This window comes from Barbus barbus, assembly GCF_936440315.1.
Source record: "Barbus barbus genome assembly, chromosome: 17".
In the NCBI taxonomy this organism is placed as follows: Eukaryota; Metazoa; Chordata; class Actinopteri; order Cypriniformes; family Cyprinidae; genus Barbus; species Barbus barbus.
Window position 1 is genome coordinate 10,250,553 of NC_136745.1, and position 12,680 is coordinate 10,263,232.

Here is a 12,680-nt window from a genome sequence, read left to right on the forward strand (position 1 = left end):
CACACGCACACACACACACACACACACACACACACATGAATATAAATAATATATAAATTATATTTTATAATATAACAATTATATTTTTGTGTATGTGTTTCTATTTCAAATAATAAAAATAATATGGAAATTAAATAAATGAAAATCAATCAATAAATTAATTAATTAAAAAAGTTATTTAAAAACTAATATATGTATGTACATGCATGCACGTTTTCACCATTTCCTACATTTCACCATGTTTTCTGCCTAGTCCTGTCCTTTTTCTGTATTACTAGACTTTGACAGGCTTTTATTTTGAAATCGGTCTAGATCCGGCGTGTCTCTGCCTTCACGCATCTGTCAGCTCCCACAGCCATCTGTACAGTTATTAGCCAGGTGCAGTTTCTACAATGTCTTCTGTTGATGAAATTTCCAACCCCATGGCGAAGAATTTGGAGGAGGACGGAGTAGAAGAGGAGAACACTGTAGAGGAGGTGGAGATGGAGTATGAGGAGCCTGTTAAAGGAGGTTATATCTTTTACAAGTGAGTTTAGCAGCTAGCTTAGCATAATAACTGAATGAGTGTGTGTGCGGCTAATCACTTCAGTAAGAGATGTTTAGTTATTCTCCTCTGCATAGTGTGGGACAGTAGCTTTTAATAACGTTTTAGATGACATCTGGCTCGTACATACAAGCAGTGCACTTTATTGTTTTTGTTTATGAGTGATTCACATGAACTGAATCGGGAGCGAATTTGTTAATATTTTAGTCTATAATCGCTACAGACGTGATTTGATGTTAGCTCTTTGAGTGGATCACGTGAGCTGAATCAATACGTCAAAGTGATTCATTTGAACTGATTCAAGAGACTTGAACAGGATGTAAACAATCTGTGTATTCCAGAGCACAACTAAAGAAGTACTTTATATCTCAGTTTAACACTAACTTAGATTTTTTCTTATGGCAGTTTTAATTTTCTCCAGAGGTATTCTTGGGCCTAATCAGGACTCTAATAGTCTGTTTAATCCAGGTGCCTTCATACAGTAGGTGTTTTCTGAGGGTAATTGTTCGACGTAGATTCATTGAATCATTCTAAGTGGCTGAGTCACATGAAATTAATCCAGAAAACTGAGCCTAGAGAAATTTGTTCTATAGATGTTGTCACCTATTTTCTGGTTGATTCAAATGAACTGAATAAAACTGACAGAAGTCTTTGAGAATTAGAGATTCATATGAACCATTTTCTTTATTGATTCATTCTGTTGACTGGATGGTGTAATGTGGACGCTCTGTGATATATATGTCATCTCGAATGAATGATTCAGGAGATGCATATGAACTAAATCACTTGTCAGAGCACTAGAAATTTGACTATTAATTTTAAAAGAGGTTCATTTTATGAAGTCTTGGTGAAATGACTGGGTCATTTAACTTGCAATTCTATAAACTGGCATTTAATGTGCCTGTTTTTCTATTTTAGGGACAGAAAAGAGTGGGCCGATCTAGAACCCGTTCCTCAAGATGATGGACCAAACCCTGTCGTGAAAATAGCTTATTCAGAGAAATGTAAGTGTCTTTTATTCCAGTAGCCCCTCACTGCAGAACAAAGATCCAGGGGGCGGGGTTGGATCCACATCTAGGGGGTGGAAATTGGTAGGTTTAGTGATCAGGGGGTGGGGATGGGTAGGTTTAGTGGTCAGGGGGTGGAGATTGGTAGGTTTAGTGGTCAGGGGGTGGAGACGGGTAGGTTCAGGTATATGTAAGGTGGGAGGGGTTGGATCTAGATCCAACCACGCCCCCTGGATCTTGTGTTCTGCAGTGATTTTATTGTCAATCAGACCATTGATTTCTCATTTCTTTCATGTCTCTCATATCACTCCACACTTTTCTCCTCACATGATAGGTATGTTTTCAGCTGCTCATTTGTTGAACATGTTTGCCTTTTTATCTGCAGTCACAGACGTGTTTGACATGTTCAGAGCGCTCCTGAAGAACGATGAGAAGAGTGAGAGAGCGTTTGCATTGACTGATGAAGCCATCGACCTCAATGCTGCAAATTACACAGTATGGTGAGTAGGGATGGGTACCGAAACTCGGTATTAAATCGGTCTCGGGGCTAAATTATGAAAGACCGGAGTATCGATAAGCTCTGACGTTATCGGTACTTCTGTCGGTATTGGAGAAATTAAGAAAACACACATACATTTATTGTTGCTCTCTCTCTCTCTCTCTCTCTCTCTCTCTCTCTCTCTCTCTCTCTCTCATATATAATGTCGCCAGCTGTTTTTATGTGCAATAATATTCAAACATTTGTTTATGATGCATTTTTGCTATGCGCAATTCAGAAGCCAGATCGCGCTCACGCGGAGGAGCTTCAGCACACGCAACATGAAAGTCCTGTTTAATTATGACAGAAGAGAGAACCAACTATTCAAACATCTGCTCACACTTTAGGCCTGTGGCTGTTATATTAAGCTAAGTATTATTTTTATTTCGATTTTGGCTTCCAAGGATTATAGCCGCATTTCTTCTAACACAACTCCCTTCCCTTCATAGCGGCGCGGATTCGTTCCTCCGAACCAAAACTTAACATCTGAATCAGCTCAATCAGTGATTGTTATAAAATGCCGTCTTTACTGTTGCTACATTGCAGGACATATTTGATAGTAAAACGTTGAAAGTACAATCTGCACAAGTGATGCCAGGCTGAAATGTGTGTGCGCGCGTGTGCCTGCGTGGCGGTGTGCTCCAAAACGGACAAGCAAAGTACACTTTGAGCTTCTGGCGCGTCGAAATAACACACAAAAATATGCCAAAAAATACACACACAATGTGTCAAAATGGCCGGTTATGAGAGTCTTCACTTTTATGTTTTAAGTGGACGAGCTGGGAGAAAATCCGATGCGTGTCAGTATATTGTCTTAAAGTGTCAGACTGGAGCTTGAGCCAAGTACCGGATCGATAAGCAGTATTGGTAAGAGTAGTAATACCGTTAAAACCTTAACGATACCCATCCCTAATGGTGAGATAGCAGATATTTAAATGAACATCTAAGTGTGAATATGTTAGGTCCCAGAGCATTTTTAATGGCAAACCTAATGCACTACGCGTCAATTTTGGGTGTGGTAAGATTTATTTTTATATGTTTTATGCTTACCAAGGCTGCATTTATTTGATCAAAACTACTGTAAAAACAGTGTTGTGAAATATTATAATTATTTTAAATATCTGTTTTCTATTTTAATACAATATAAAATGTGATTTTTTTCCTGTGATGCAAAGCTTAGTTTTCAGCATCATTACTCCACTCTTCAGTGTCACGTGATTCTTCAGAAACCATTATAATATGCTGATTTTCTGCTTATTTATAAATTTTATCAATATGATACGTTTTTTAGAATTCTTTGAAGAATAGAAAATTCAAAAGAACAGCATTTATTTGAAATAGAAAACTTTTGTAACATCATAAATGTCTTTACTGTCACCTTTGATCAACTTTAATGCATCCTTGCTGGATAAACATTCATTTATTTTCAAGACAAACATTTGAACGGTAATATACATAACACATACACTAAGTCTGCAGTGGCTACAGATTTAAACATCAGCAAGCCTTCTGGTTGCTTAGGTCTGCATAAAGCTACAAAGTCAGTGAAAGTCACTTGCATCCTACATTAAAGGGTGGTGTTTGATGTCTGTAGGCACTACAGGAGAGTTTTACTGCGGGCTCTAGATAAAGACCTGAGAGAAGAAATGAAGTATATCACAGCCATCATAGAGGATCAGCCTAAGAACTACCAAGTCTGGTAAGTCCACCTCAACCTTTTGGTACAAATTTGAAGTTTGAGTAAAAGTGAATGAATAAATCAATCAAGCAATCAATAAATAAAAGCATTACCAATGTTTTATGTTTAGATTTTGTTTTTCATTAGTTTTGCTGTATGTCCAAAATCTCTCGTATTTTACTAGCGCACTTTAAAAAAAAAAATCATATTTCAAATTTGTAAAAAAAAAAAAAAAAAAAAAAAAAGATTATTAGATTGTTTTGTCAAATAAATATATTTCAGTCTTTCTGCTTTAAAATGTCACATTTAATTCAGTGTGTTACTTGTAGTTTCTTTGTAATTATTTTGGAAATGTACTAGCAATTTCTGAGTGAAAGTTGTTTCAAAGCAAGTTTGTTATAGTTAACAAATTAAATCAGAATCAGAAAGAGCTTTATTTGCTGAACACACAATAAATAAACATTTAAATTAATAAAAGCTATATAGACAAAAAACAAATGTATATCATTGATACTTTAACAACTGTTTCAAAGCCATGTTTAGAGTATATTAGTAAATCAAGCCCTGTTGGTTATTATTATTTATTAAACAATTTGTGCAAATATACAGGCATCACAGGCGGATGGTGGTGGAGTGGCTGAACGGCCCGTCTGAAGAGCTGCAGTTTGTAGCAGAAATTCTTAGTCAAGATGCCAAGAACTACCATGCGTGGCAGCACAGGCAGTGGGTCATCAAGGTACAGATCCAGATCCAGTGTGGTGTGTAACGGCTTGCTGATCTGCATGTGTGTTCATGGTCCGTCTCTGTGTGTCACAGGAGTATAAGCTGTGGGATGGAGAGCTGGAGTATGTAGAGGAACTGTTAGAGGAGGATGTGAGGAATAACTCCGCCTGGAATCAGAGACACTTTGTCATTAGTCACACCAGCGGATATTCCGACCCTGCCATCCTCGACAGAGAAGTGCAGTGAGTCTCATTCATTTCCAAATCAAAGCTTTTCTGCTCAGAGATAAATTGTATAACTCCATCCTTTGTTTTTTTTTGCAAAACTGAAATTAGGGATGAGCAATATTATCGGACCAATATCAGAATCGGCCGGTAATGGGTTTAAATGTAAATATCGGCATCAGCCCGATATGAAAAATTGTGCCATATGTCTTGCTGATAAGAGATTAACTCACATGTGCTCAGGGTGTACTAGCGATTAGATCACGTCAGCAGTGTGGCTTATTCTTGAAGCAATTTATTCGCTGCATTTAAACTGAGAATGCACGCACGTATTCATGAGTATGTTTTGATTTAAATTTCAGAAAAAAAAAAAAAAAAACACACAAACATGTAACTTAAGTTAATCAATTTATATACGTTTCATAAAACAAGTTTCCCAAATAAGCCAGGCTTATTTAAGTTAGTCTGACTTATTTTGAACCAAATCAACTGACAATAAGTCAGACTAACTTAAATAAACCTGGCTTATTTGGGAAACTTGTTTTATGAAACAGATTTATTCATTAATGTGTAGTAATATTCATTAATGTGTATATTTTTAAACAAATTATGAGCTCTAAAAGATTTTCAGAATTTTTATAACTCTTGCTTTAGACCATTTACAAATGTTAAATCTTAAAACAAAATGTTAAGGTTACCACTGCATCTTTCTGGGAAAAAAATAATAAACAATGCAGCGATTGAATATAGTTTACTTATAGTTATTTTCAAATCTTCAATGTACTGTCATTATAAAATAAATTCATTGTTGTTTATTTAATTCTAACAAATAAGTTCTTGTTTAAAAACTAACTTTCTTTGTTAGAAACAACTTGGTTGGTTATTGGCAAAATTCCAATACCGTGCATCCCTAGCTGAATGCATTGCAAAAATACAAATGATCTCAAGTTATAAAAATGGCCTTGAATGAATTCTTTGTTTTTACTTTTGTGTCATATTTCTCAGGCTTTTGAAGTTATGCTTTATGCATTTGAGAGTGATTATTCAAGAAGTACATAGAAAAATTCCAATAACGAAAAGTTTTTGTGACTTTTTAATCACAGTTCAGATTTTCTGAGAAAAAAAGTAATAATTGCAAGATATAAAATAAATAATTCAGACTTTTTTCTCTGAATTCTTTTTTTTTTTTTTTTCATGGAATAAAAATAAAACTAATTGTAACTTTTTATCTCACAGTTATGCAAGTTTCTATTTCACAATTCTGACTTTTTTCTCAGAATTACAAATTTATATTGCACTGAATTTATATTGATTAATTGAAAGAAAAAGAGTCAGAATTGCAAGTAAAAACGTCAGAATTGTGAGCTATAAACTCACAATAATAAATAAAATATAATAAAGAAAATAATTTTGAGATGCAGTAGCAAATAATTTATGGAAATATGGGAACAGGCTATGTAATAGTGCAACGTCCTATAATAGTTCTATAACATTGATATTGATATAGAACAAAAATGTATTACATATAAAATGATTAACATAATAGAGTCACAGCACTGTGCATATGTATCACCTAAAGCTGCTTATCTGAAGAGCACGCTAGTGTGGTTGCTTGTTGTGTGACGTTACATGCAACATGTGAATATTTATCTGGTTTCACCTGCTTTTAAATGAACAGTTTATGTAGAATTTACACATTGAGACTTATTTGTTGCTGATAAGCAAATATGGCCAGTTATAACCATTCAGTGCCTCTCTTTCCCTTTCTCTCTGTGTTTCTCTCTTTAGGTACACCCTGAAACAAATAAAGAAAGCTCCTCACAACGAGAGCGCTTGGAACTATTTAAAAGGGTCAGTGTTGGAATTTGCAAACAGAAATAAACAGCCTGTGAAATCATCCAAGTCAACCAGCAGATGGCAGATTCTCACCATTAACAGACGTAGATGTATTGCATATATACATAGTTTTAACTGAAGAGCCAGAATGAATGTTTATGACTATATATTTGCAAAAACATAACATGGATCATTAACGGGGTTTGTCAAGGCAAGCATCACTATTATTGTTGCTCATACTTGGAAATAAATATAAATATGTATAGTATTTGCATGAATTTAAACATTGCACATATATTGTGATTTGTCTCAAAACATCTGCTCTGTGGCTCAGGATTCTACAGGATGGTGGGCTCTCCTCATTTCCTGGACTGCTGGAACAGGTGACAGAGCTTCAGGACACATGTAGTTCTCCATATCTCACCGCCTTCCTGGTCGACCTCTACGAAGATGCTCTGGAGACCAACAACTCCAGCTACGACCAGCAAGAAACACTCAACAAAGCTTTGGAGGTGAGCTGTGAGTTTGCATATAGAGAAAACAATAGTTTACTCACTCTCAGACCATCCGAGATGTAGAGGAGTTTGTTTCTTCATCAGAACAGATTTGGAGAAATGTAGCTTTACATCACTTGCTCACCAATGGATCCTCTGCAGTGAATGGGTGCCGTCAAAATGAGAGTTCAAACAGCTTATAAAAACATCACAATAATCCACAAGTAATCCACACGACTCCAGTCAATCAATTAACATCTTGTGAAGCAAAAAGCTGTGTCCAAAAATCCATCATTAAACATTTTTAACATAAACCTTTGCATTGGGCTAAAATACAAGTCCTCTATCCAAAATATTACTTCCTCCAGTGAAAAAGTCTTAATCAGAAGGAGAAATGTGCACCGATCAAGCACCGTTTACAAGTGATTTTGATGTGAGAGAACAACAGGGTATAGACTTTTTCACTGCAGAACATGTAATTATGGTTTATGGACTTGTATTTTTATGGCTGGAGGTGTCGGTTTGAAGTTAAAATGTCGCAATGATGGATTTGTTTTTTTTACAAACTTGCTGCTTTTCACTTCACAAGAAATGTATTGATAGACTGGAGTGGTGTGGATGTATTGTGATGTTTTTATCAGCTGTTTGGACTCTCATTCTGACGGCACCCATTCACTGCAGAGCATCCATTGGTGAGCAAGCGATGTAATGCTACATTTCTCCAAATCTGTTCTGATGATGAAACAAACTCATCTACATCTGGCCTGGAAATGTTCAGCAAATGATCTAAAAATTAATTATTTTTAGATGAACTATTCCTGTAAGCTTTTTTTCCGGAAAAAGATACAAGTAAACTATGCACACTTTTTCTCTGCTACTCACCTGGATACAGTCATATGGCAGTTGTGTTAATGCATTTATGTCATGCATACATCAAATACTGATATTAATGTGCATGTAAACATAGTTTTGTATGAATAACCACTATAAATATCTGCCTTTAAGGTAAATAACAGTATTGTGATTTAAATCATTAATTAATCAACAAAGCGTTTTAATGAAGCAGAACTGCTGTTGTAAAACTTCACAAAACTTACATAATGTGCCTATCTGCAACATTACTGTAAGAACGGAAATCCGTGATGAGCCTTTTATTATGGATAACACTATCAAACGCTGGGAGTTTTAAAAACATTTTTTACCATAAATATTTCAGTAGCCCGTATCACATGTAAAGTGTTCTCATAAAGAATATGTGGTTTAATTCTTTGGTGTAGTGATTATGTTTCATCTGTTTTAATATGTAGGTTCACTCACAGATATCTATATTTCATAGAATCTGTTGAATATTTCACAGTTTGGGGGTTTGTACAAAAATAGATATCATCCACAGCCAGTGATTAAGATAATTAGAGATTTTGGAATTCTGTCTGAAAGCGCTTGTTTTTAAATATTAACTCAACACAACTTTAATAGATGTTAATGAATTATTGATCTGTGGTTCCATACCAATAAACAAAATGAATATAAAACATAACATGGCTGCCATGGTCTCCACCATAAAGGAAGGACAATCGGGACAGAGAAAGTATTTGAGTATTTCTCCATGACAGGCATTGTGTTTTCCTCTGCAAACGTGCGGATGTTTTGTCTGTGTTGAGGTTAATGAGATTTCTTTGCTGTGGGTTTCTCATCCTGTGCCACGATGATGATGGAGTTGAAAATGATTTTCTGTTTTGAAATTGAGGCCACGTGAATGTGTATGTGTTAAAAAACCATGTCAACCTTTCAGCTGCAGTCAGACTCGCACACATATGAGATGAGGAATATGAAAGCTGTCGGAGGAAAAGTGTGTATGAAATGAATAGTTTTGTGCCAAGACAAAAAAAAGAAGCTTTATAGTAATGTGCGGTGGGTGGTATTCAGCGAGTTGCAGAGTTCTAGACCTGATTGTAATCTCTAAGGACGTTTTCACACCTGGCTCGTTTGGAGTGTTTGTCATAACCTGGTGCAGTTTCCCATCTTAGTTTGGTTCACTTCTATAAACACGACATTCACACCAAAACAATCTGTGATCAATGAACCAAACTGTATCCTAATTCATAATGGGAAATGCCTTACGTAAAAAGCAGCAGTATCTGATTATGTGGGAGAGCACATTTAAAAAACTCTTTATCTTAAAGTGTTGTGTAATTGCATGTTCTCCAAAACAGGTGCAAGTATGAAGCCTTGATTATAGATATATGCGTATGCACACATAATTGGTTCCCTGCTGTATTTATAACCAAAAAGAAAATTCAGTTTAAGTCCCTGTTTCAGAAAAAGCTATCTGCACTGAAAGTGCTCTTAATTAGATTCTTGAACCAACTTCATTTCGTAAGTTCTAACCCTCGGTTTCAGTACAGAATCTATGCTAAAGTTCTCACAGTTGTAGAGAAATGGAATTTACATAATTCTATTGGACATTGTAGCTCTCACATGGTAAAAATGATTTATTGTAACCCTCAAATGGTTCTTGAATGGGCTTCTACAGTGAAAAATAATAATGTTATAACATAAAATAATGATAATATTCTGATGGGTTCTACAGTGGAATGCTCACATCAGTTATAGAATAATTATAAAAGATATTTGATGATATAATGATGATATTTGATGTAACCCTCATATGGTTCTAGAATGTTTCTGAGGGCTTGTAATATGGAACACTCACATAATTCTAGAAAGAATGTCTTCCTTAGTATTAGTTTTTGCAATACAAATATCTAAACATCCATAAATCAAGATACAATTACTTAAGATACAGATGTAAAATGTCTTGAAAAATTTAGTTTATGCTTAAAAAGAACAAATGTCTGCCAATGAGGTCCACTGAACGCACTTCATTTTGATCAGTTTCTACTTCTGTCATTCTGCTTCTCAAGTAAATGTGTCTTGATTTTAAGAATCTTTAGACATTTGCACTGGAAAACGACAAAAATACTGATGAAGAACATCACTTTTTTGTAGTGTGGTCAGAAGGTACATGCAGTGAAAATGATTTCTGTATTGTAGAGGTTGTGAACAGAGCTATTCAAGCCTTGAGCTGCTGTATTCTTTTGTCAAATTAATTAAAGTAATGGAGATTTGTTGTATTTTCAAACTTTGAAGTGTTGCTAATGTAACTCATTGTCTGTTCCCTAGACATTACATTAAGAAACCATATTAGCGTTTTGTGTTCCTTTTTATCTACCTCCTAAATTTTATTTTCTTGATTTTTAAAAGGGTCTTTAAAAAGTCTTTAATTTTGCTTCATTAAATCTGAAGAAACCCTGAAAATGGCTTTAAGGGGTTCTACTGTGGAAACCTCACAGTGTTCTAGAATATTTCTAATGATTTCTTCAGTGGAAGCTGCACAACAGTTCTAGAATGTTTCTACAGTGGAAGTCTCACAATGGTTCTAGAACAGTTCTGAGAGGTTCTACTGTGGCAAACTCATACAGTTCTAAAATATTTTGAATTGTTTCTACAGTGGAACCCTTCAAATTCTAATGGCTCAGAAGGGTCCTACTGTGGAAGCCTTACAATTCTAGGAAGGAATCTGCTCGTTTCTCCCATGCTTCTAGAGAATTCCTCAGCAGGTCGAGCTGGAGAACTCAGACTGCTGACCTTTCAGTAAGGCTGTGAAGTGCAGAATATTGATGAGCGTAACCAGCAGATTTCCTTTCATAAGGTCTGAACTGGCTTTTACTGCTGCTCAGAGGGAGCCGGCCGTCTCACTGCTGTACGCAGACGCTCTTTACATGGGAAAATGTCAGAGCTGCATTTAGACTTCTACTCCCCTGTTGTTTTACACGGTCTTAAATATGTATAGTGTTCACTCAATGTCTTTGAGTTTACCATACATTTTTCTTTTCTTTTTTTTTTTTTGGTTCCCGTCAGAATGCATTTCCATTTCTCCCCTCCGCTATCTCCATAAATAAAAAGTGCCTTGATTTTTCTCACTCTTTTACACTTCTTTGTTTTTTTTAGCTTTGTAAACTCCTGGCTGAGGAAAAGGACACCATTAGAAGGGAATACTGGAATTATGTGTCCCGTTCTCTGCAGAACACGTATGGCTCAGGTGACCCTGTTTCCTCCTCCTCGGACCCACCACCTCCTCCCTCGTCCCAGCAGCCCGACATGGAGGCCAGTGACCCTTGAGGAGAAACGCAGGCCTGGACACATGCTTAGACAGAGAAATTCTGAGACATGATAGACTCTTCATCTTTGTATGAGTGCTTGCGTGTGCAGGCTTTAACAGCAGCGCTTGTAAGTCAAAGAACGGTGTAAAACTCCAAGTAGCCACATGCTTAAACGCGCTCAGAGTGAACTGTACGGTGAATGAAATGGACTGTGGGAGTTTGGCAGTTAATCATACCACTCATACTTATGTTTTAGACTACCATCTAACTTTTCAGAGGTTAAAAGTGTCATTTATCAAAGCGAATACATTGCCGACATGCTTCAGGTGTAGTCAGAAACTTCTCTTGCCAAAGCATCTTCTGGTCTGTGTTACCAAACTCTGCTCAGACTTTGACTGTACACGCTTTTTTTGTATGTTCAGAAATAATAATGGATAATGCTAAAGCGGATTGACTTATTTTCTTTGTCTTACATTTCCTGGTTGAAATAGGATCTGAAAGTGACTTGTTACTAGAAGACTGTTGTCAGGTGTTGTCTAAAGTGTTTGATTTATAGGCAGGTTTCAGATTTCAATGCCATTTTTAGCAGATACTTAATCAACATTATACTTAATCTTTTGGAAAAATATTTTTTTTTACATTTTATGAACATGCTTGGCTAAACAACTATTTACTTTTGTATGCACACGACCATTAAAAAGTTTTGGGTTTTTATTTTAAATTAAATTTGATTATTTTATTCAGCAAGGATGCATGAAATTTATCAAAAGTAAAGACGATAATGATAATGTCACAAAAGATTTTTGATTTCAAATAAATGCTGTTCTTTTAAACTTTTATAGAGAATCCTGGAAAAAAATATCAGTTTTAACAAAAATCTTAAGCAACACTTAAGCAGCAGCAAATCGGCATATTAGAATGATTTTGATGGATGTGACACTAAAGACTGGAGTAATGATGCCGAAAATTCAGCTTTACATCACAGGAGTAAAAAATCTATTAACGTAGAATAAATAAATTGTAACAATATTTCGCACTATTAGTTTTTACTGTATTTTTAATCAAATAAGTGCAGCCTTGGTAAGCATAAAGAGACAACTTATGTCAAGTAAATGCCTTAAAAAGTGATTTTATCGAGGAAATCTGAAAGGTTTAAGCAAAATCAGCTTGCACACGCAGTTAAATTTGCTCATGGAACATTAAGGAGCCTACATGCAAAGCAAAACAGGGGTTAGTGGACAAATTTGTTATTTTTGCTCAATATATTAACCGCTTGTAATGGTGTTTACATAGCGATTTGTAGACATCTAAAGTCATTTGTTTTTACCATTAATAATTCATTTTTGGTGACACGGGTTATGAAAAACAATTTTAATTGTTGCCTGTATGATTTAGCCTATATTATAGAACCTAGTAATTTAGCATGTAAACGCTCATCTGTTTGTTTTCACATCAAGGCTGGAGAAAAACCTG

The 12,680-nt window shown here is 35.5% G+C and overlaps 1 protein-coding gene across 1 annotated transcript; it reads left to right on the forward strand.

Moving 5' to 3' along the window:
• Nucleotides 1–310: 310 nt before the first annotated feature.
• LOC306883262 (protein farnesyltransferase/geranylgeranyltransferase type-1 subunit alpha-like) lies at nt 311–12,245 on the forward strand. The gene is made up of 9 exons (XM_079438400.1): nt 311–526; nt 1,463–1,548; nt 1,937–2,051; nt 3,684–3,788; nt 4,377–4,503; nt 4,584–4,732; nt 6,503–6,565; nt 6,885–7,062; nt 11,056–12,245. Exons 1-9 carry the CDS (start codon nt 393–395, stop codon nt 11,224–11,226), a joined length of 1,128 nt encoding a protein of 375 aa, XP_079294526.1. The 5' UTR covers nt 311–392; the 3' UTR covers nt 11,227–12,245.
• Nucleotides 12,246–12,680: the final 435 nt, after the last annotated feature.